General features: G+C 40.0%; 1 protein-coding gene across 2 annotated transcripts in view; it reads right to left on the reverse strand.

The window, feature by feature from the left end:
- Window positions 1-23,107, reverse strand: part of ttbk2a (tau tubulin kinase 2a) — a 306,526-nt gene that overhangs the window by 79,253 nt on the left and 204,166 nt on the right. For both annotated transcript variants that reach the window (XM_043698390.2, XM_043698389.2), the window contains exons 11-12: window positions 15,427-15,658; window positions 1,570-1,781 (exon numbers count right to left, since the gene is read on the reverse strand). In XM_043698390.2, the coding sequence (XP_043554325.2) occupies window positions 1,570-1,781; window positions 15,427-15,658 (444 nt within the window). The remainder of the gene's footprint in view (window positions 1-1,569; window positions 1,782-15,426; window positions 15,659-23,107) is intronic.

Below are 23,107 nucleotides of genomic sequence, written 5' to 3' on the forward strand. Positions count from 1 at the left end.
AAACCTTAACAGGTTCATAGCTCTTTGAAGGTGGAGTCACAGGTTGACAGAGGAGCAAAGGTTTTTGGTACATTTCCCTTTATTGGTCAGTGCATTGATTGTAGGAGTTAGGAGGTCATGTTGCAACTGTACAGGACACTTGTTAGGCCACATTCTGGTCTCCCTGACATAGGAGGATGTTGTGAAACTTGAAAGGGTTCAGAAACGATGCACAGGGATATTGCCAGGGTTGGAGGGTTTGAACTATAGGGAGCAGCTGAATAGGTTGAATCTTTTTCCACTGGAGTGTTGCATGCTGAGAGGTAACCTTATAGAAGTTTATAAAATCATGAGGGGTATGGATAGGGAAATAGACAAGGTCATCTCCCTCCGGTAGGGGAGTCCTAAACTAGATGGCATAAGATATAAAAGGGACCTAAGGGGCAAGTTTTTCATGCAGAGGGTGGTTGTGGATGGAATGAGCTGCCAGAAGTAGTGATGGAGGCTGATACAATTAAAAGGCATGTGAGGGTACATGAATAGAAAGGGTTGAGAGTCAAATCCTGGCAAATGGGACTAGATTAATTTAGGATGTTAAGCACTGAGCCACCTGAGGGTGGCACAGTGGCTAGCACTGCTGCCTCACAGCGCCAGGGACCTGGGTTCGATTCCAGCCTTGAGCGACTGTGTGGAGTTTGGAGAAAGTGAAGTCTGCAGATGCTGGAGATCAGAGTAGAGTGTGTGTTGCTGGATAACCACAGCATGTTAGGCAGCATCCGAGGAGCAGGAGAATCAACGGAGCCCTTCATCAGGACTCAGTCGGTCCTCGTGATGGAGATGGAGGGGTCTAGGAAAGGGAGGAGGTGTCAGAGATGGTCCAGGTGAATTTGAGGTTGGGGTGGAATGTGTCGAGAAATTGATGAACTGTTCAACCTCCTCGTGGAAGCATGAGGTGGCGCCGATGCAGTCACCAATGTAGCAGCGGAAGAGGTGGGGAGTGGTGCCAGTGTTTGCACATTCTCCCCTCGTCTGCGTGGGTTTCCTCCAGTTTCCTCCCACAATCCAAACATGTGCAGGCTAGGTGGATTGGCCATGCTAAATTATCCCATAGTGTTCAGGTTTCAAAGGAAGGATGTTCCTGGTGACTGCAAACCAGAACTAGGGTTTTCAGTCTAAAAGATATAGGTCAGGCCATTTAGAACTGAAAGGAGGAGATTTGTCTTCACCCAGAGAGCAATAAGTCTGTGAAAATCTCTATCACAGAAGGCAGTTGAGGGCAAAATATTGGATGTTATCAGGAAGGAGTTAGATAACATTCTTAAGCTAAGGGGATCATAGAGCATAAAGTCTGGCCAATGTAGATAGTTGGATAATCAGCTATTATCAAATGGCCTACATCTGCTCCTATTTTCTATGCTTCATGTAAGATTAGTGATTTTCTTTTTAATGACCGCCCTAAGAAACAAGTTTCCAATTAATAGATGAGCAGTGCTAAGCATAAATAATTTTCTTGCGTTCTCTTCCTTCAGTAAAAAGTGAATATACTGATGGAAAAATAGATAAGCCAAAGTTGAATAAAAAGACACTTACCAGGCTTCCAAGAATTTATCAGTGCTGGGTTTTGGTTCCAAAGCGATACGTTTTTCAAACTCAAAGCTATGTATGGATCTTAACTTTCTTAATAGTGGGACATCACGATCTGGTTGCAAAGTCTCAGACCTCACCTTCACTGGGGAGCCCAGACTTGGCCCATTTTGAGGCCCATTTCCAGCACCATGGCTGTTTTCTTCTTCTGTAACACCCTGCATTCCAAAATGAAAAGTAGTTCACTGTATTTGCCACAAACACCACTAATTGTAAGTGTAGACATTAAAGAGTATTTTACAGTCTGTTTTGTCTATCACCCCTTATGTTTCATGATGTTATCCTTTCTCTTTTCACTGTTAACTATCCAACTACTTAGTCAGTGTTTTATTAGTTACTTGTACAGCTGATTTTAACAGACATCTTTTGGGTGAATCATTAAACTGAAATCCTACACAATCTTCTCAGGTGGATTAAAAGAGTCACAGTTGGTTCAGCTGTAACTCGTGTTTCTTCAACACAAATAGGCTACAACACAATTGAAGAATTGACACTATTATTTGTAGAACTCAAGCTTTCCTTACCTGTTATAGCACGATTACGGTCCCTTTGGTTTAAATTGTACTGTTATTACATGATTTCTTATAAAGCAAGATCGCACAGGAACAAAACTACTGTGTTATATCGCAATAGACTGTACTTGAATTTGTATGGCATATTGGCACATTATTTATGGGAAACACCCACAAGGTACTTAACAACAGTCACAGAAAGAGAAGTCAGGACAGAGGACGAAAAGCTTGATCAAAGACTCAGGTTTCAGGAGCATCTTAACAGAAGAGACACAGCCAGAAAAGTGAAAAAGTTCATGGAGAGGATTCCAGAGGTTTGGGCCAAGCTTCTCCTTTTTTTCTCCAAATCCCTGACTGGCTTGCCCTCCCTATCATTTAATCTCCTTTGGCTTTCAACCCTTCAAGGCATTTATTCTTTTGTGCATCCTCAATTTTAATCACTCCACAATTGGCAGCTGAACTTTCAGTTGTTCAAACCTCACACTCTGGAATTCAGAGCATGAGCAGGAAGTGGCATTGATACAATTGTTGATGTATTGGATAAATAGGTAAGTAAAGAGACCTGATTAGGACAGGAACAAAGGGAAGTTGTTCAATGTGAAAAGACTTTCAGTTTCTCCTTTAATTACACTTCCTTCCTCCAAGTACAAGATGAGTATATGGCAACATTTTCAGCTTTGCCTGCCATGTTTTGGGTTGAGGGGAATATTCCCTGTTTATCAAAAAAGTTAATTGTTACTGTCAAATAAATCTCATTCACAGATGATACAAACATGGGTGGGATGCTAAGTAGTGAGGAGAATAGCCTTAAGACTACAATAAGACGTAGACAGGCTGTTCAGATGGGCCATCAGTGGCAAATCAAATTCAATCTGGATAAATGTGTGGTGATGCACTTGGGCAGGACAATCAAGGCAAGGGAATAAATGATGAATGGTAGGACCCTGGGAAGCACAAAAGATCACAGCAACCCTGGTGTGCATGTACACCGGTCCCTTATGGCATCAGGACGAGTGGATAAAGTGGTTAAGATGACACATTCATTGCATAGAGTTTAAAACCAGGGAGGTTAGGCTAGAGCTGTATAAAATGTTGGTCAGGTCACAAGAAATCCCCACTACAGGACGGATATAACAGCACTGGAGAGGCTGCAGAGGAGATTTACCACAATGTTGCCTGGGCTAGAGAGTTTCAGTTATGAAGACAGATTGGGGTTGTTTTCCATCAAGCAGAAGAAATTGAGATGGGATATGATTGAGATGTATGACATTATCAGGGGCATGGATAGCACATAATGGAAGAAAAGTTGCCCTTTGGGGGTTGGGGGGGGAGGGGGAATAAATGATTGGGGGGCATGGATTTAAGGTAAAGGACAGAAGTTTAGAGAGAATGTGGGGAAAAGTGTTTTCATTCAGAGTATGGTATAACTCACTGCCTGTAAGGGTGGTAGAGGCAGAAACCCTTCATATTTAAATCATATTTAGATATACACTTACAATGCCAAGGCATACAAGGCTTTGGGCCAACTGCTGGAAAATGGGATTAGGATTGTTAAGTGGTTATTTCTGACCAGTGCAGATACAACAGGCCAAAAGTCCTCTTTCGGTACTGTAGATTTCTCAGATTCAATGATTTCTCTGACTTCTAATGTTTATCCAGTGTGATTATTCTTAAACTGCAGTTTTAGCCTCAATGCAACTCAGCTGGATGCAAATTTAAATTAAAATTCATCCATTAAAACAAAATATTCATTCAATTAAAAAAGCATGAATATTTTCTAATATGCATAATTGATCTGAAATTCAGTCTTTTGGAGAATCAGCGATAAATCTGTGTTAGATGAAGCCAAAAGCCACTTATGTCACTATGTTAGAAATGCTACTAAAGCAAAACTGTTTCTTTTATTAAGGAATAAACAGTTATATTTTAAGTACAGGTATTACAGCTAAAATTATAACAAAATTAAAAGTTTAGCAACATGACCCATATTCATAAAAATCATCTTCGTCAATCACAAATTTAAGTTGGTTAATGAAGGACAGTGAAGAGAACAACTTATGTCTTGAGCAATTACTTAATGCTCAGTTTGCCAATGGGGTTCCTCAAATTAGACCAAATGAAAACATAATACCTGCCTTTCAGTTAAAGTAGATGTATTTCTTTTCATTAACTAATAGTTGAAGTAAGTCAGTCACATCAGGCAAGCTTCTCTTCTTTTGTACTTTCTGATAAGGGGACGAGCATGGATGGCAGTGCAGGGTGAGCAATGTTCCAGAAATATGGATAATTGGAGCTCATTCGAGGGAAGGTGGGGCCTCTACAAACAGGACGGTCTTCACTTGAACCAGAGGGATACTAATATCCTGGGTGGGAAATTTGCTAGTGCTATGCGAGTGGGTTTAAACTAGCTCAGCAGGGGAATGGGAACTTGTGGTATAGTTCTAGTGCACAGGGAGGACATGGACAGGATTTCACGGTCACAGGAGCATACTGGCAGACAGCAAGCTGGTTTGAAGTCTGCTTCAATGTCAGGAGTATCTGGAATAAGGTAGGTGAGCTTGCAGCGTGGATAGGTACCTGGAACTTCAACGTTGTGGCCATTTCGGAGACATGGATAAAGCAGGGTCAGGAACGGATGATGCAAGTTCCAGGGTTTAGATCTTTCATTAAGATCAGGGAAGGTGATACAACAGTAGGTGTGACTTTGTTAGTCAAGGATGGTATAACGGTGGCTGAAAGATCTTTTGACGAGGACTCGTCTACTAAGGTAGTATGGGCTGAGGTTAGAAACAGAAGAGAGATCACATTGCTGGGGTTTGTTTTTTAATAGGTTTCCGCAGAGTTCCAGGGATGTGGAGGAAAGGATCGGCAAAATGATTCTGGGTAAGAGTGAAAGGAACAAGGTGGTCATTAGGGGGTCTTTAACTTCCCCAACATTGACTGGAAATGCAATAACTCTAATATGTCAGATGGATCAGTTTTTGTCCAATGTGCGCAGGAGGGCTTCCTGACACAGTATGTTGAAGAGCCAACAAGAGGGGAAGCCACACTGGATCTGGTACTTGGTAATGAACCATGCCAGGCATTTGCTTTAGTGGTAGGTGAGCACTTTGGACAGAGTGACCATAATGCAGTTACATTTAGTTTAGCAATGGAAAGGGATAGGTACATGCCACAGGGCAACAGTTATAGATGGGGAAAGGGTATTTATAATTTGATTAGGCAAGACTTAGGAGGCATAGAATGGGGTAGCAAAATGCAGGGGATGGGGACAATCAAAATGTTGATTGCATGTCCTTGATAGGTATGTCCCTGTCAGGCAGGGAGACAGGGATAAGGTAAGGGAACCGTGGATTACTAAAGGAATTGTATCTCATGTTAAGATGAAGAGGGAGGCTTATGTGACGTTGAGACAAGATGGTTCAGATGAGGCGATAGAGAGTTACAGATTAGCTAGGAAGGATTTAAAGAGAGTTAATAAGAGCAAGGAGGTGGCATGAGGGGACTCTAGAATAAAGGGGAACTCAAAGCTTTCTATAGGTATGTGAGGAATAAAAGGATGACGAGGGTAGGAATAGGACCAGTCAAAGACAGTTGTGAGAAGTTGTGTCTGGAGATCGGAGAGGTGCTTAGCAAATATTTCGCATCTGTTTTCACTCAGAAAAAGAATGTTGTACAGGAGAAGACTGAGATACGGGCTATTGGACTAGAAAGGATTGAGGTTAGTAATGAGGAGGTGTTATCAATTCTAGAAGGTGTGAAAGTAGATAAATCCCCTGGGCCAGGTGGGATTTGTCTGAGGACTTTCTGGGAAGCTAGGGAGGAAATGGCAAAACCTTTGGCCTTGATCTTTGAGTTGTCATCGTCTACATGTTTAGTACCAGAGGAATGGTGGATGGCAAATGCTGTGCCCTTGTTCAAGAAGGGCAGTAGAAATGTACCAGATAATTATAGACCAGCGAGCCTTACATTTGTTGTAGGAAGAGTTTTGGAAAGGATTACAAGAGATAGGATTTATATTCATCTAGCAAGCAGCAATTTGATTAGAGATAGTCAACATGGTATCGTTAAGGGCAGGTCGTGTCTCACAAACCTGAGTTTTTTTAGAAGGTGACCAAGCATGTGGATGAGGGTAGGGAAGTTGACGTGTGTATATGGACTTCAGTAAAGCCTTTGATAAGGTTCCACATGGTAGACTTTTGGAGATAATACAAAGACATGGGATTTTAGGGTGATTTAGCCATTTGGATTAGAAACTGGGCTTTCTGTAATAAGACAGCGAGTAGTGGTTGTTGAAAAATATTCAGCCTGGCGTCTGGTTCCTAGTGGTATGCCACAAGAATCTGTTTTCAGACCCTGCTGTTTGTCATTTTTATAAATGAGTAAGACGCAGGCATAGGTGGATGGGTAAGTAAGTTTGCAGATGACACTGAAGTCAGTGGAGTGGTGGAGAGTGTGCAAGAATGTTGCAGGGGGACTTGGATAAACTGCAGAATTGGGCTGAGAGGTGGCAAATGGAGTTCAATGCAGCTAAATGGGAGGTGATTCACTTTGGGAAGAATAACAGGAAGGCAGAATACTAGATCATTGGAAAAATTGTTGGTAGTGTGGATGTGCAGAGCAATCTTGGTGTCCATGTACATTGATCTCTAAAAGTTGCCACCCAAGTTGATAGTGCTATTAAGAAAGCATATGGTGTGTTAGGTTTTACTGGTAGAGGGATTGAGTTCCAGAGCAGTGATGTCATGTTGCAATTGTACAAAACGCCAGTGCAGCCACACTTGGAATATTGTGTACAGTTCTGGTCACCCCATTACAGGAAGGATGTGGAAGCATTGGAAAATGTGCACAGGAGATTTACCAGGATGCTGCCTGATCTGGAGGGAAGGTCTTATGAGGAAAGTCTGAGAGACTTAGAGAGAAGGTGGCTAAGAGGGGATTTAATAGAGACATGCAAGCTGATCAGAGGATTAGATAGGGTGGACAGTGACAGTAGTTTTCCTAGGATGATGACGTCGGCTTGTAAGAGGGAGCATAGCTGCAAATTGAGGGGTGATAGATTTAAGACAGATGTCAGAGGCAGGTTCTTTACGCAGAGAGTGGTAAGGGCGTGGAATGCCCTGCCTGCCAATGTAGTTAACTCAGCCACATTAGGGGCATTTAAACAGTCCTTGAATAAGCATATGGATGATGACGGGGATAGTGTGGGGTGATGGGCTTAGATTAGTTCACAGGTCGGCGCAACATCGAGGGCCGAGGGACCTATGCTGCTCTGTATTATTCTATGTTTGATAATGAGTAAAGTCATTCACATCAAACAACTTTCCTCACAATGCCTTTAGATTAGATTTTTAGATTAGATTACTTACAGTGTGGAAACAGGCCCTTCGGCCCAACAAGTCCACACCGACCCTCCAAAGAGCAACCCCTACCTTTACCCCTTCACCTAACACTACGGGCAATTTAGCATGGCCAATTCACCTACCCTGCACATTTTTGGACTGTGGGAGGAAACCGGAGCACCCGGAGGAAACTCACGCAGACATGGGGAGAATGTGCAAACTCCACACAGACAGTTGCCTGAGGCGGGAATTGAACCCGGCTAACCACTGTGCCACCGTGCCGCTCATATTGACTGAAATTCTCTTTTGGAATTAATCACAGGGAAATCATAGAAAATGCTGTTTTATAACAAAAGGTTATCAAGCAATATTTTATTAAGCCTCTGGTTTACCACAACTATTGTATCTTCCTGTTCTTAAAGTGCGATGTATTTGGGAAGGATTCACAGGCTGTTTGAAAGACCGCAGTGAACACATGGTTCAGGTGGTTACAGAGACTGAACGAGTCAAAGAACAATGAACAAAGAGAAGTACAGCATAGGAACAGGCCCTTCAGCCCCTGTGCCGATCATCATGCTCTAAACTGAACTGAAAAAAATTAACCTTCTGCACTTATTCGGTCCATATCCCTGTATTCCCTCCCTATTCATGTAACCATCCAGATGCCTCTTAAATGTTGCCAACGTGCCTGCTCCCACCATCACTTCTGGCAGTGCATTCCAGACTCCTACCACCCTCTGTGTGAAAAACCTCCCTTGCACTTGACCCTTAAACCTTTCTCCCTCTCATCTTAAACTGTGCCTCCTTGCAATTGAAACTTCAACCCTGGGAAACAGCTTCTGACTATCAGCTGCCATCTTTACAGTGGAAACAACCCTTGGCCTTTTAACCTTTCCTCTTAGTCAATTCCCTCAAGACCACGTAATATCCTGGTGAATGTTCCCTGCACTCTCTCCAAAGCCTCCACGTCCTTCTGGTAGTGTGGTGACCAAAACTGCACATAATACTCCAAATGCGATATAACATATAGTTGTGACATGCACTTCGAATTTTGCAGTAGTGGAGGTCTATGATTTAAACTATAAAAAAGTGAGAGAACGAGAAAGAAACACAGGGTATCAATTTTGAATTATTGATTGCAGAGGCCAAGGACAGAATATGGGAAGCTCTTTTGTGAAAGGGAAAATATGGATAGCTCATTTAGACAGCTGGCGATGTTGTGATGGACTTAATTACCAGACTCTTGCTATCTTTTCTGTGACCTTAGACCTTTTATTATTGATGTTAAAAGCAGATTCTGCTTAACTAAACTGATTCAATTTTTTGATGAAGTTACCGAATGCATTGATGGTGTGATGAGATGTCTCTCATTTGTCCTTTGAGGTATTTATGTTCATCTTCTGAGGTATTTAGCTGGTATCCAATGGGTCGTAGGTTACTATTAAGGAGATCTATCCTTGGTAAGTTCACTGCAGATAGAGTAAGATACTGCAGACTAACTGAGTTATTAATTTGGACAAATTATTGGCTCAGGATTTTCTCTCTTCACATCATCTGTCTTGCACTGTGGTGTAATCGCCTTGGGTGAACTTCTTCTAGGCATCTAAGGAGATATCAAAATCCTAAATGAATTCTTTGGGGTGTCCCTGTAGCACATCCTCTGACCACCACGAGCATTTACTCCAGACACTGGAAGGTGCCTTTTGGTGACCAAGTATCAGGCATTCTGGCTACATGGCCAACCCAACTCAGTTGTGATTGGCTTGGTATGGTATGAACATTTGCAAACCAGCTCAGTTGAGCTGAGTACGTCAGTGTCTGCAATTTTCAGAAGCTTCTAAAGGCAGCTGAAGTGAATGTAATTGATCCTCTTGACTCTGCACCAGTGTCATGCCAAGACTCCCGTGCATTGATCAAAATGGGCAGGACATTTGCTCTAGACTTTCAGTTTGATGGGCTGATGTGCTCCTCCTTGCTCCCAGATGGCACTCAGTCTGTGAAAGGCTGTGCTCGCTTTGGCAATTCATGAAAATATTTATTTGTTAACATAGTGTGTGCTCCCAAGATAAGCGAATTTACTTATTGCTGACAAGTTGTTGTAATGGACTGAAACACTGGGCTCAACATAGGGCTTTCGAGCAGGCTGGTATATTTAGCCAGTATTCTTCATGCTGATTATTAAATGCAACACACACCTTAAAGTGCTGCACCAACTTGTGAACAAAGTTATAATTTATGAAATAATAGAGACAATAGCACAATTGGCCATATGATTGGAATCTTATACATGGATGAATTCAGAGTAGGAGTAGGTCACTCAGTCCATCAAGCTTGCTTCACCATTCACTAAGATCATGGTTGATCGGACTACTCCACATTCCTGATTTTTGGCTAACCCCAATAACATTTCAGCTCCTTGTCCATCAAGCATCAATCTACATCTTCATTAGAGAGATTCAAGAATACTGTTTTCACGGAAGCACTCCAAAGACTCATAGCCCCCAGAGAAAGAAATTCTGCATTCTGCTCACCTCTGGCCGAAATGGGAAAGCCTTTATTTTTTAAAATAGTGGCCCTTTAGATGTAAAATTTCCCACAAGAGGAAACACAGGCAACCTGTCAGCATCTCATATGCTTCAATCAAATCATCTTTCATTCCTCCAAACATTTGCAAATACTATAACAAATAAGGAGCAGACCATTCCACCCATCAAGTCTGCTCTATCATTCAGTAAGATCATGGCTGATCTAAAAAAAACTTTGACTCTACTTACCTATCTTTTCACCACAACGTTCGATTCCCATACTGATTAAAACTCAGTTTATCTCAGGCTTGAATGCACTTACCAATTCAGCCTCAACAGCTCTCTGCGGTAAAGAATTCCACAGATGTTCTACCCTCAGACAGATGAGGAGGTATTTCGTCCGTCTTAAATGGATGACACCTGACTCTCAGATTATGAATCTTAAAGTCTCCCACAGGAAAAAGTGAGGACTGCAGTTGCTGGAGATTAGAGTTGAGTCTGTGGTGCTGGAAAAGCACAGCTGGTCAGGGAGCAGCCGAGGAGCAGGAAAATCGACGTTTTGGGCAAAAAACCCTTCATTAGGAACTAGAACACATGGACCATTAATTGGGTATTTACAAGAGGTTATAATAGAATTCCCCAGTGATTAATGCTCAAACTGTTGTATCCCTGAATAAATACTAGGAACCTTGGTTTATAGGATACAATTTCAAAACTTGTGATGACAAAAAAATTTGAAATTATTGTGAACTGTGAGGAGGCTAGTGTGCAGCTTCAACAAGGATATAAGCAAGTTGATGGAATAGGCAGAAAGGTAGCAGATTAAATTCAACACAGAAGTGTGAAGTGATACATTTTGGTAGGAAGAATATGGAAAGATAATACAAAATAAAGGATAAAATTCTAAAAGTCAGCGGAGCAGAAGGACCTGGTTGCACATGTGCACAGATAAATGAAGATAACAGAACAGTTTGAAAGAGTTGTAAATAAAGCATACAGGATCACAGGCTTTATTAAGTAAGGCACAGAATACAAAATCAAGGAAGATAAATCATTCTCAACTAATCACCTTTAGTGGCTCTGATAGAAGGATAGATATTGATAAAGACAATCATAACTCTCACTTGTGCTCAAATAATGCCATAAATCTTTTGCATCTATTTGCGCAAACATGGACTTCATTTGAAAAACGATTTTGCAGTACTACAGCACTGCTTTAAGACTGTTGTAGTGGACAACCCACATTTTGGACTCAAGTCTAGCAGGGGGAACTTGAATTCAGAGCCTTCTGTCTTGGTGCTCAATGTGTTACCACTAAAAGTCATGGCCCAACACTCATAAGAGCATAACTTCATTCACCATAATCCCTGATGCTTTATTGTATGTTACATTGCATTGATCAATACATCCTGTAATTTACCACAAGCAAACCCATGAAGAATCCATTGGTAAAGGATCATTCATTACCTTGGTACACAAAAGTGGTCATGTTAGGACAAAATCCTGACCAAAAGGACAAGGAATACTATTCTGACATTGCTCTCTTTGCGGACTCTAAATAGAATGATCTGTTAGAAATTATTTCACATTTAACAGAAAATTGTTCTTAGTACAGTTAATTTCCATGGCTTCCCAAAGTCATCATACAGATGTCACTCAAAAATGTTTGTACACAAATGTTGAATCCAGTTCTTACAAGACAGAAACTGCTTCTGGAAAAGCAGATATAGTAGTTACCAAAACATACACTAAAACAGAGAACGTTTTCCACAGAAACTAATGGAGACTTATCTTGTATCTACAAACAGTTCAATTCTAATTTGATTAGTACCTGAAACAAATGACCAATTACTGTCCAGCAATAACCTGAATTACACCATACAATTGAAATATAATTCAACAAAATTATATTCGAACCATTACATCATGAGCTCCACATGGCACAAATGAGTTAGAGTCAGTAATTAGGTTCTAAAAATTGCTAGTGATTCCAGAACTTGAGACATTTCTATAATTAAGATGCAAAGCCAATACAAGTAAACAATTTTTAAAAGTCACATGTAAAAATAGTGAAAGTATCCTTAATGCCATTTGGCCCCTTTATTCCGTATTGTGCAGTTTTTCCACCAGATACCTGTATTTGTTTCTAGCTCCCTTCCTACCTCCATCACATGTAAGACCATAGGGTGTTAGACAACTGCAAAACAATGGATTCTCTTTCTTTAGTGAAACACTATCTTTACTGTATTGGATTTTAGGCTATGCACCATTTCAAACTTATTGTTCACTCATCCTGACTAGATTTCTAAAAAAACCTAGCTAGCCTGTCCAAACCTTCTTCATAACACATCTGCCCGTTATAGATATTCACTGAGTAAACCTTCTCTGGACTTACGGCAATCCTTCCCTAAATAAGGAAATCAATACTGTACATAGAACTCCAAATGCAGTCTCAGCAGTGCTCCATATAAATGAAGCATAATCTACCTACTTTTGTATTCAATTCTTCTCAAAACCAGGACATTTTGTTCGCTTTCCTCATTACTACACCCGCATATTAATCTTTTGAGGCATTTCGAACACAAGGTCATTTCCACACTGTAAGTAATCTAATCTAATCTGTAAATAATCTAATCTAATCAAAAAAAGCCCTCTACATTTCAAGAGTTCTTCAACCTGGCATATAAATAATAAGCTTTTTATTATTTTTCCTGCCAAAGTGGACAATTTCACATTTTCCCACTGATTAAATTATCCATATCCCTTTTTAAGCCTCCCTGATGTTCTCCTCCAACCTGTCTTTGTGTCATCAATAAACTTAGCATTCATATCTTCAGTCCGCTCACCCAAATACTGGGGTACACATCAATGTTGAGTCACCGCACTGATCCTGTGTTGGAGCAGCACTCATTCTGTCAAGCCAGAGTACTTAGTCACACTCCTGACATATGCCTTGTTGATGGTGAACAGGCTTTGGAGAGTCAGGAGGTGAGTTATTCACTGCACAATTCCCAGGCTCTGGACTGCTCTTTCAGCCACAGTACTTATCCAGCTGGCCCAGTTTAGCTTTTGGTCAATAGTAAAATCCTGGATGCTGATAGTCCTGAATTATGTGATTATAATTTTATTGAATATCGAAGGGAGATGGTTAGATTACCTCTTGTCAGAGATGGTCATTGGCAACACTGAAGTGTCAAGCCGCATAACTGTAGCTTAGCAGTGCACACTCATGAGCATTGTCCAAGCCTGGCTACATATGAACGCAGACTGCATCAGTACCAGATGAGTTATTATCAGTGTTAAACACTGTGCAATCATCAGTAAACATCTCTACTTTCTGTTCTTCATGAGGCAGCTGAAGATGATTATATCAAGGATAATATCCTGAGTTCTTCTGTAGCAATGTCTCAGGATATGACATTTGACCTCCAACAACAACCACCACTTTGTGCTAATAATTCCAACCAGTGGAAAGTTATCCCCTTGATTCTCAGTGACTCCAGTTTTGACAGCCCTCCTTGATTCCATATTCAGTTAAAAGCTGCTTTGAGTTCAAAGACAATCATTTCACCTCACCCCTGATTTAAGCCCTTTTACCCATGTTTAGACAAAGGCTATGATTACATCAGAAACCAAATTAAGCAGACTGTTGCCAAGTGGTGCCATTTGTCAAGGATACCTTTTATCAATTTACTGATGACTGACAGCACTCTAAGTGAGTTGTAATTGGCTGGGTTCAATTGTCCTGCTTTTTGTGTACAAGACATACCTGTGCAATTTTCCATATTGTTAGGTAGCTGAAAATGTTATTGCTGTACTGGGACTGTCTAGCTAGGGGCACAGTCAATTCTGGAGTATAAGCCCTCAGTACTAATGCTGAAATGTTGTCAGGGCCCACAGCCTTTGTGGTACTTTGCATCTTAAAGCCTTTCTTGATATCATGTAGAGTCACTTCAAATTGGCTAAAGGCTACTATCCGTGGTGCTGGAGACCTCAATGGCAGATTATCAAGTCAACACTTCTAGTTGAAGATGGTTGCAAATATTTCTTTTGAATTGATATGCTGAGCTTGTGCGCAAGCTGACAATGATGAGGAGGATATTTGTGGAGTGTCCTCCTCATCCAGTTAGTTGTTTAGTTGTCCGTGTAAGGACCAGTCTGCTTTGTTGGTGTGCAATCTGTAAATGAGTAGATGGGAGAGGAAGATTGCTCTCATGCAGACACACTCACTAGATTGCATAATAATGTTACAACATGGCGGTGAACCCTTCTGCTAATTAAACCAAACACACAGAAAAGCTCACCTCGCTCCGTAAACTGTTAAAGTATGAGAGACAGAGAACGCCCCAAATTCCACTATTTCAAGAAAAATATCAATTTTATTCTTTAACTCTAAAAGTGAACATTAAACAACAACTATTTACAACTCTAAACCTCCTTTCCCTTGAATGTCTGTTAGCCATCTCTCACTCTATAACAATATACTGATCCAATAAAAGCCCCTATTAAAACTACATTAAATTTTCAAAACCAGAGAGCGGCTGTCATCCTCTGTCGGTCTTGGTCTTCTTCTGCTGCAGATCTCCCTGGGTCATCTTTGGTCTTTTGCTGCAAAGATGTTGCACATGAAAAAGATACCTTTGATAGAGTGTGTTTTGGATGGCACTCTCTCTCTTTCTAGATGGCAGGTTGTCACTCTCTCTCTGGCTAACTCTCAAAACGCTGGTTTATTTATACCCCAAACATCGGATCGCCTCATTGGTTCAATGTTGTTAAAACAGTAAAATTCAAATTTGATTGGGTTTTAGCATCCTGGGGGATAATTTAAACTGATTAGTTAAATTCAAATGGTGGTTAAAATAATTGAGGCATCTAGTTTACAGTCAAATGTTACACATTTTCAATTTTCCAGTACATTCTGGAAACATGTCACATGACAGTTGTCTGCAAACGTTCACTACCAAAACCGTCTTCACTCTCTCTTAAAAGGTACAATACATGGCTTCAACTTCATAATAATAACAAAGCCATAAACAGTACCATTCAGGGAACACTAAAAATCAACAAACAAAATAATCTAAGTCCAATTTAATAATAGCTTAAATCACTACTTTGCATCATCTGTACAAGGTTTTATTCTTGCTTGCCCTTGAAAATATCTAGATAATAGATAATATATTTGTATATACCCGATAGCATACCTGCACTGATAAAATGATACCTTGTAACTTAAAAAGTAGAATGGCTCTCTGTCAATGGTGGGAAAAATGGAAGGTTATATTAGGGTCATTTCCATATAAGAACAGAGCTTCATATATCTTTTCATAAAAGTGGCAAACATGAATATATTTCAAAAATATTATGATCTCTACAATTTCCTATCATCTCTACCACCCTCGTCTGAGACGGTGAAACCCAATTTACCTTACAGCCAGTCATCTTCATTTTGTTTCTATTAATGTCCATTTCTTCCCAAACATCCTTCTCCCCAACATAAGGAACTTGAGGGTTATGGGCTTCTTGCATTTCTGCCATTCTTTCAGGACTAATGATGCCTGGAACAACATTCTCGCCATCACTAAGCTGTTCATCCTGCAGTACCTCATCAGTATTTTCTTTCATCAGATCTCCTGGCACCAGTGAAGCATTAGCAATTCTGTTGAAATACAAGTGGCAAGATATTTTATATAGTCAATTTTCCAGAAGACAAAAAGAAAAATAGAAATTTCCAAAATTGATTAACATGTGTTTCTTGAGTGCGTACTTGTGTGACTGACAATGACAAAGATACCTTTCATGTGGTTTGGAATGCATTGTCTTTATGAAATGTGGAAGCAGATTTAATTTTCAAAAGTCAATTGGATATATTAATTGAACAGGAAGTGCAGGACTACGAGGAAAGAGGAGAGATGGCTCATCAGGGAGCTCTTTCAATGCGTCAACATAGGCACAAAGGTTTACTGGCCTTTTTATGCTGAAAGCTGGAATTGCACATTGAAATACTGTCCTGAAATTATTCAGTAAGTCACAGTGAACGAACATTTCTATTTATGGATATTACAACATATATTTGCAAAATCCTATTACAATTCAGATGCTTTAGAATAGACAACACGCATGACAAAATGTTGTCATAATTTGTTTTTGCACGTCAATTTTAATGATTATTTTAGTGATATTTTTGTCACAGCCAGGAGTCTTGCCTCAGCTGTATCACTCTTTGCAAAACATCTTGCAACTGAACACATAATAACACTGCTAATGGACAACTAATTTTCTTCAGCTGGTTAACTGTCAAGACGATGGCCTCTATGATTCACAATTGAGGGTACACCTCTGCGTTCACTGACATTTCAGCCAATGTTCCACTCAGATTGCCAATTTTGGCCCCAGGCCATTAAAGCGGTAGGATGCTACACAGCATAATGGAGAGGAGACACCAAGCAGTTATTTATTGTCTGCTTTAACTGCCTGTGAGTAGCACAGAATATTTTGTGAATCACAGAAGCATAAGAACATACTGGGAATCAAATGTTTTGATACGCTAATTGCTTAGCTGTGGGAAAGAAATAAATTACAACAGATTTTTCCTACATGACAGATGCAAAGTACCATATCTGGTACATAAGGAACATACCTTTCCTACAAAACGGTTAAATGATCATAAAAACCAAAAGAACTGCGGATGCTGCAAGTCTGTCAGTTCTGAAGAAGGATCACCGGACCAGAAACGTTTACTCTGATGTTTCTTCACAGATGGCTGCCAGATGTGCTGAATTTTTCCAGCAATTTCTGTTTTTGTTTCTGATTAAATGACCATAATAAATTGTTCTATTGTTGGGAAATAACTGGAAGCAAGTAAACATGATGGGGAAATAATAAAATAACATCTCCTGTTTAGAACAAGTCATCAACATGAAGTAAAAGAATCTAACATCCTGCCTCATTAAAAGGACAAGCTGGAATATTAATATAAGACATTCTGGGGACTAAAATGATTAGGTTTTAAGCTCTTTGATTGCTTGGTAGTTTAGCAAATTTTAAAATCAAGAATGGCAGGGATATGCCTATCATTTCACAAATTGGGTTAACTACTAGGAGGAAGGCTGGCCAGGAAACAAAGGGGTTGTGAAAAAATTAAGAGGACACTTTGTGCGCTTCTTAGTGGCTGCAACAATATGTTGCAGAGGCTTGGAACCAAAGCACTTACACAAAAACTGGTACTGCATGCAAGATGATTTAACGAAGAAAGGGTTTCGTGATGGGAGGGGAATTATGGAAGAATTTTAAAGCAAAGTAAGGAAAACATTTTGCTTTTATAGCAAATTGTACAAAAAACCTTTGTGTTTGCAAACTTGTATGATTTAAGAGTAGAGAACTATGTTCCCACACACAGTACAGCATCCAACATATGTTGAAGAAAATTTAAGAACTAAAAAAAACTGTTCCATTTTGTTTTCATTTGGCAATGCAGGAATTTATGATTATAATATTGCAGTCAAGTTTAATAATCTGCTTTGTAAAAGCTTAATGTGCTTTCTCTCTTTTGTTTCAATAAAGGTACTACCATAAATGTGAGTAAATATTAATATCGGATTTGAGCCAAAGAATAATAATTGTATCTAGTTCCTTTCCATAACAACACGGCAAGACTGTTCAAAATATTAACAAATTGTATTTGGCATTGGTGATATGTTTCAGTATTTCAGAATGGATCAACAGTAGTTTGAGATGACTTCTAGTTTCTTTGTGAGCAAAACTTTTAGATAACCTTATACAGACCAGTAACTAAATGTTTCAGGAGACTAGCTGAAATCATCTTAAAATAATGTATTGTGAATTCATAGATCTCAACAACATGCCCACGAGCAATCTCTATTTGGAGCCCAAATAGCCCAAATCACTCCAACAACACAAGAATGAGCCAATTTGGAATTCAGCCAGGAGTTAAGAATGTACCTATCCATCAGATTGCCTAGGCAACAACGCAACTCTGCAAATTCCATTCTGTCTGGGCAGGGTACAGTTCAGCCCCAGAAATGATCAAATTACCTATTCCTTGAACACTCTGCTTTCATCTGCTGTGGTTTCAAAAACCTTCCCCTTGACATATCTTTGGGCTTTCGTCCCAATTCTCCCTACTTGTAAGGATTTTGGGCACACACTCAACAGACATGTATTTACTCCTGAACAGAAATGTGATCAACATCTCCTGCAAAAAATGTTCTTTAGAAATGCAGGTTGTTGCTGGTAGTTTGTGTTATTCATCCAGAATTGGCCACCTATTATCCCCAACCCCACTACTCCCAAACCACCAAATTGTCGTGACATCACCAAATACGAAAACCATATAATCCAATTTGTGATTAATTTTTTAAAAACTTATTTTTAGACTTTCTTCCCTAAAGGGTGAACCAAATAGGTTTTAGGACATTGCTGTAGTTTTATGGTTCCCATTACTAACACCAATTTTTTTTTTCTCAATTCCAAATTTTATTTGATTGAATTTAAATTGCTCAATTTCCAGTGGCAGGCTTTGAACTCTGCCTCAAGGACATTCGTTGAGCTTCTGGATTACTAGTTTGATAACAATTATCATGTTACCACTTCCTATCAGTTATCGCCAATTTAATATAAATGTCACTTGGTTTAAAAATATTATGAAAAATCACATTAAGACTGAACCACCTTTTAGATAGGGTTCCCTATACAAGTTTCTCTATAAACCTCACCTCATCTTCACTGTTGTTATTGTTCTATTTCACACTAGGTCTCAGTATTGTTTCATGCCTATGTTTCTTTCATTTAGTGTATCTTTTACACTGCTTTAGAACAGTGTTTGCCAAATGTTTTCCCATTGCGACCCCATTTAAAGGCTCAAAAAGTAATACGACCCCTCGATGAACCAGTACAGCAGAGGGGGGGAAGGGAAGGCAGTGTATGAGAACATGGTGCAGAGGAGAAAACACCTGGAGAGAAGAGGAGGAACTTCGCTGTGGTCTTTGAGGGCTCAGAATTTCTGCCCCCAAGGTTTTAGTTCACAACCTACTTGGGGTCCTAAAACCACTTTGGGAACCCCTGCCTTAGAATGTGTTCAGTAATGTGAATACTTCCCTCTCCCTTTGGTTTGTTAATGTTACTTCCTGAATAGGAGACAGCAAATGATCAGCTCCATAACTGGCATTACAACTCTTTAATCAGTTGCACGTATATTCAGGGAATACAGTCAAAGACACCGGAATAAAGTGCAATTTATCTTTGGTAAAGTTTGAAATGACTAGATACTGCAGCTTGACTTGAAAGTCAACATGTACATGCTGAAATAAAACTTGTCTTATACTTATTCCATGAGTGGGAAAATGCTATTTTGTTCTGACTGTGTTCAGCGTCATATTCTATGTACTCCTTCACTGTTTTTGCTATTTAACAAATGAAATAAGATAAACCTTATTAAATTTGTTAATGGTAAACATTTTATTTGTGTACTTTGAAAGTTGAACACCAGCTGTTCTGTAACACCCCCATTTCAAATTAGGCATGCCCACCAGAGAATATATTTCATCAGAGCTCCAAAATGATTCTTTTACTTAAAGTTTCACGTCAGCTTTCCTAATTCTGAGCTTAAAGCAAGATCGACTAGCCCCCAGTCCACAGTGAAGCCTGTCTGTGTAGATCCCATATACTCTGTCTCAGTTTCTTTCTTTCTGTTGCTTTCTCTCTGTAATAGAAAAATAAAAAATTCTTTAAATGTTTTAAAAACTTTTTATTTTCCTTTTTTTTTAAAAATTGATTCTAGTTCTTTCCATCTCCCAATTCTAAGTCCTACTTTGCCCCATTCCCAATCTACTTTATCTTTTGTTTAATGCTTCTTTGTTTGCACTTTTTTAAAAAAGATTCCTTACAGTATGGAAACAGGCTCTTCGGCCCAATGAGTCCACACCGACTCTCCAAAGAGTAACCCACTCAGACCCATTTCCCTCTGACTAATGCACCTAACACTATGGGCAATTTAGAACGGCCAATTCATTTAACCTGCACATCTTTGGACTGTGGGAGGAAACCGGAGCACCCGGAGGAAACCCACACAGACACGGGGATAATGTGCAAACTCCCCACAGACAGTTGCTGGAGGCTGGAAATGAACCCAGGTCCCTAGCGCTGTGAGGTAGCAGTGCTAACCACTGAGCCACCGTGCCACCATCTTTTATTCCTATCTGTTGCCATCTACAGGTGCTACATCAACATTATTCGAAAACACTTCAAAGGAAAGTTAACAAACCAAAATTGACATCAAACCACTTTATTAGGAAAAGATGACCAAAACTTGGCCAAAGATCTAAGTCTTTAAGGGTCTTAAAAGATTGGATAGAAGAGAGTTCTAAAGGTAGGAAGGGAATTTCAGAGTTTAAAGTTGCAGTTAAAGGCATGGCTGTCAATGATGCCACAATTAAAATTAGAGATGTGGAAGTGATGAGAATTAGAGGAATGAAGAAATCTTGAAGAGTTGCAGGGTTGGAGAAGATCAAAGGTGAGGAGGGTAAGGAGGAATGTAAAAGCAACAATTGTTAGAATTGAGGAACTACCTGATCATGGGACAATTTGGTCAGTTAGCATTGGTGAATTGAAGTTCATGAGGTCACTGAACGTGAGCATGCAGGTTCAGCAGGCAGTCAAGGCAGCAAATGGTCTGTTGGCCTTCAAAGCAAAATATTTGAGTACAGGAGCACAGATGACTTGCTAGAGTTACAGAGTATCTTGGTAAGACCACACCTGAAATGTGTGCGCAGTTTTGGTCTTATCTGTGGAAGGATGGCCTTGCTACAGAGCACATGCACTGAACATTTACCAAAGTAATTCGTGGGATGGTGGAAATGACTCATGAGGACAGGTTGAATAGGTTAGAAATGTATTTGCAGCAGAAATAGGGGAAATCGCATTGAACCTATAAACTTCTAACAGGACTAGGCAGGGTAATGCAGAAAGGATATTCCCAATAACAGGGAAGTCCAGAACCAGGGGTCACTGTCTCAGGATTCAAGATGAAGAATTTAGGACTGAAATGAGGAAAGATTTCTTCACCTAGATTGATGAAGCTGTGAAATTAGCAAACACAAAAAACACTCTATAGAGAGTCATAGAGATGTACAGCACGGAAACAGCCCCTTTGGTCCAACTCGTCCATGTCGACCAGATATCCTAACCCAATCTAGTCCCACCTGCCAGCACCTGGCCCATATCCCTCCAAATCCTTCCTATTCATATATCCATCCAAATGCCTCTTAAATGTTGCAATTATACTAGCCTCCACCACTTCCTCTGGCAGCTCATTCCATACACGTACTACCCTCTGCATGAAAAAGTTGCCCCTTAGGTTTCTTTTATGTCTTTCCCCTCTCACCCTAAACCTATGCCCTCTAGTTCTGGACTCACCCACCCCATGGAAAAGACTTTGTCTATTTATCCTATCCATGCCCCTCACGTATGGTTTCCATAATGAGTTGAACGTGGCACTTGGGGCTGAAAGGATCAAAGAATGTGGGGAAAAGGCAGGAACAGGTAATTAAGTTGAATGACAAGGCAGGCTTGAAGGGCAAAATAGCCCATTCCTGCTCCTATTTCTGTCTCAATATAAGGCAGCATAGTTTTGGATGACCAAGTTTATGAACAGCATTAAGTGAAACATTAGCGAGGACAGCACTGGAGTAATCCCCAGTTTAAAAAAAACTTTGCTTTTTCCTTTGCCTTCATAACCTGAGACTCCAGATATCATTTTTTGCATTCTATCAACATCACTCCAAACTATGTGACTGAAGACTGCTCTTTCTGAAAAGTCATCAAAACAAAATTGCTATTGCAACATTATTACTGCAGTAGCTTACAATGAGCTTAAGATGCAATTCATGTCAATTTTATTAGCAGTATTAGTAGTAATTCAAAAACACGTCAAAATTCATGGATGGTCCTAGAATGAACGGATGGTCCTAGAAGTAGCACCTGAATTGAAGACTAACTGAAATAGACTAACTGCCTAGTGAAACAAGAAACAAAATGTAAAGCTGCATTGAGAACATTGTTGAGCCGAGGTTGCTCTCACTCCAAGATGCAGATCACCATGGATCCCTGGGCACCCCCAAGCCAAGGTGCAGATCATCATTGAGCCTGGCCGCTCCCCACAAGGTGTAGAACATCTTCAAACCAGGTTGCCCCATCCTAAAATGAGGAACATCACTCAACCCAGGTCACTTACAACAGATTGCCACTGAACAAGGATGCTCCCACACAAAGGCAGCAGAACATTATTAAAGTGTTGGTTGCCCTCACCAAAGTTGCAGAATATCATCAAGCCAGTTGGAATTGGACATCACTCCAAGGCACAGCTCCTAAGTCTGAAAACATTCCTTTTGTCTTTAATCCCATGTATTAATAGCAGCTGTATTTGCATTTAAAACAAATTGTTTTTTCTTTTGCTGATAAAGTAAGAAGAACAGTATATATCAAAGTAGTAATCAGTTCTTCTGAGGTGATCAGGTAGGAGGCTGGAGACTACATGAATCTGAGAATAGCTGGAATACAGTTTCTACTGCAAACTGATCCAGGTTTCATCTTGCCAAGATAATTCATGCAGGATATGGTGATTGTAAGGTCGTCAGTAGATGGACCTCAGAATATGAGTTCCCTGACTGGGGCTGTTAACTTGATCTAAGCAGGGAGGCCTGGCTGACAGATAAAAATAGCAATATTAAACAGCCTGTTCATTCTGAGAGCTGGTTCTGAGGAAGCTGGATCAGTGTCAAGGATTCTCCATGTGCAAGTAAAGTGGATGGGACCAGCATCTGTGGAGTTATTTCACAGGGAATCACACAATGTGTTATTTTTGTATTAGGATAACATAGGTGAAGTTCCACAAACTACTGTAATCTACATGATCTCGTTACTGAGTAACTGTTATTATCAATAAGTTTATTCCATTGCTTCTGACATAAACCATTTCTTTGATAGCAATCATTTCACAACTTCCTGAGAAAATTTGCATCCTATCCAACAAGCTAAATACAGCACTATAGAAATCTATTCCATCCAGTTTAACACATCACCAGGCAGCATC

Source organism: Chiloscyllium plagiosum, unplaced genomic scaffold (assembly GCF_037043375.1).
Source record: "Chiloscyllium plagiosum isolate Xiang-an unplaced genomic scaffold, Cpla_swu_hap1 HiC_scaffold_8, whole genome shotgun sequence".
Classification (NCBI taxonomy): domain Eukaryota; kingdom Metazoa; phylum Chordata; class Chondrichthyes; order Orectolobiformes; family Hemiscylliidae; genus Chiloscyllium; species Chiloscyllium plagiosum.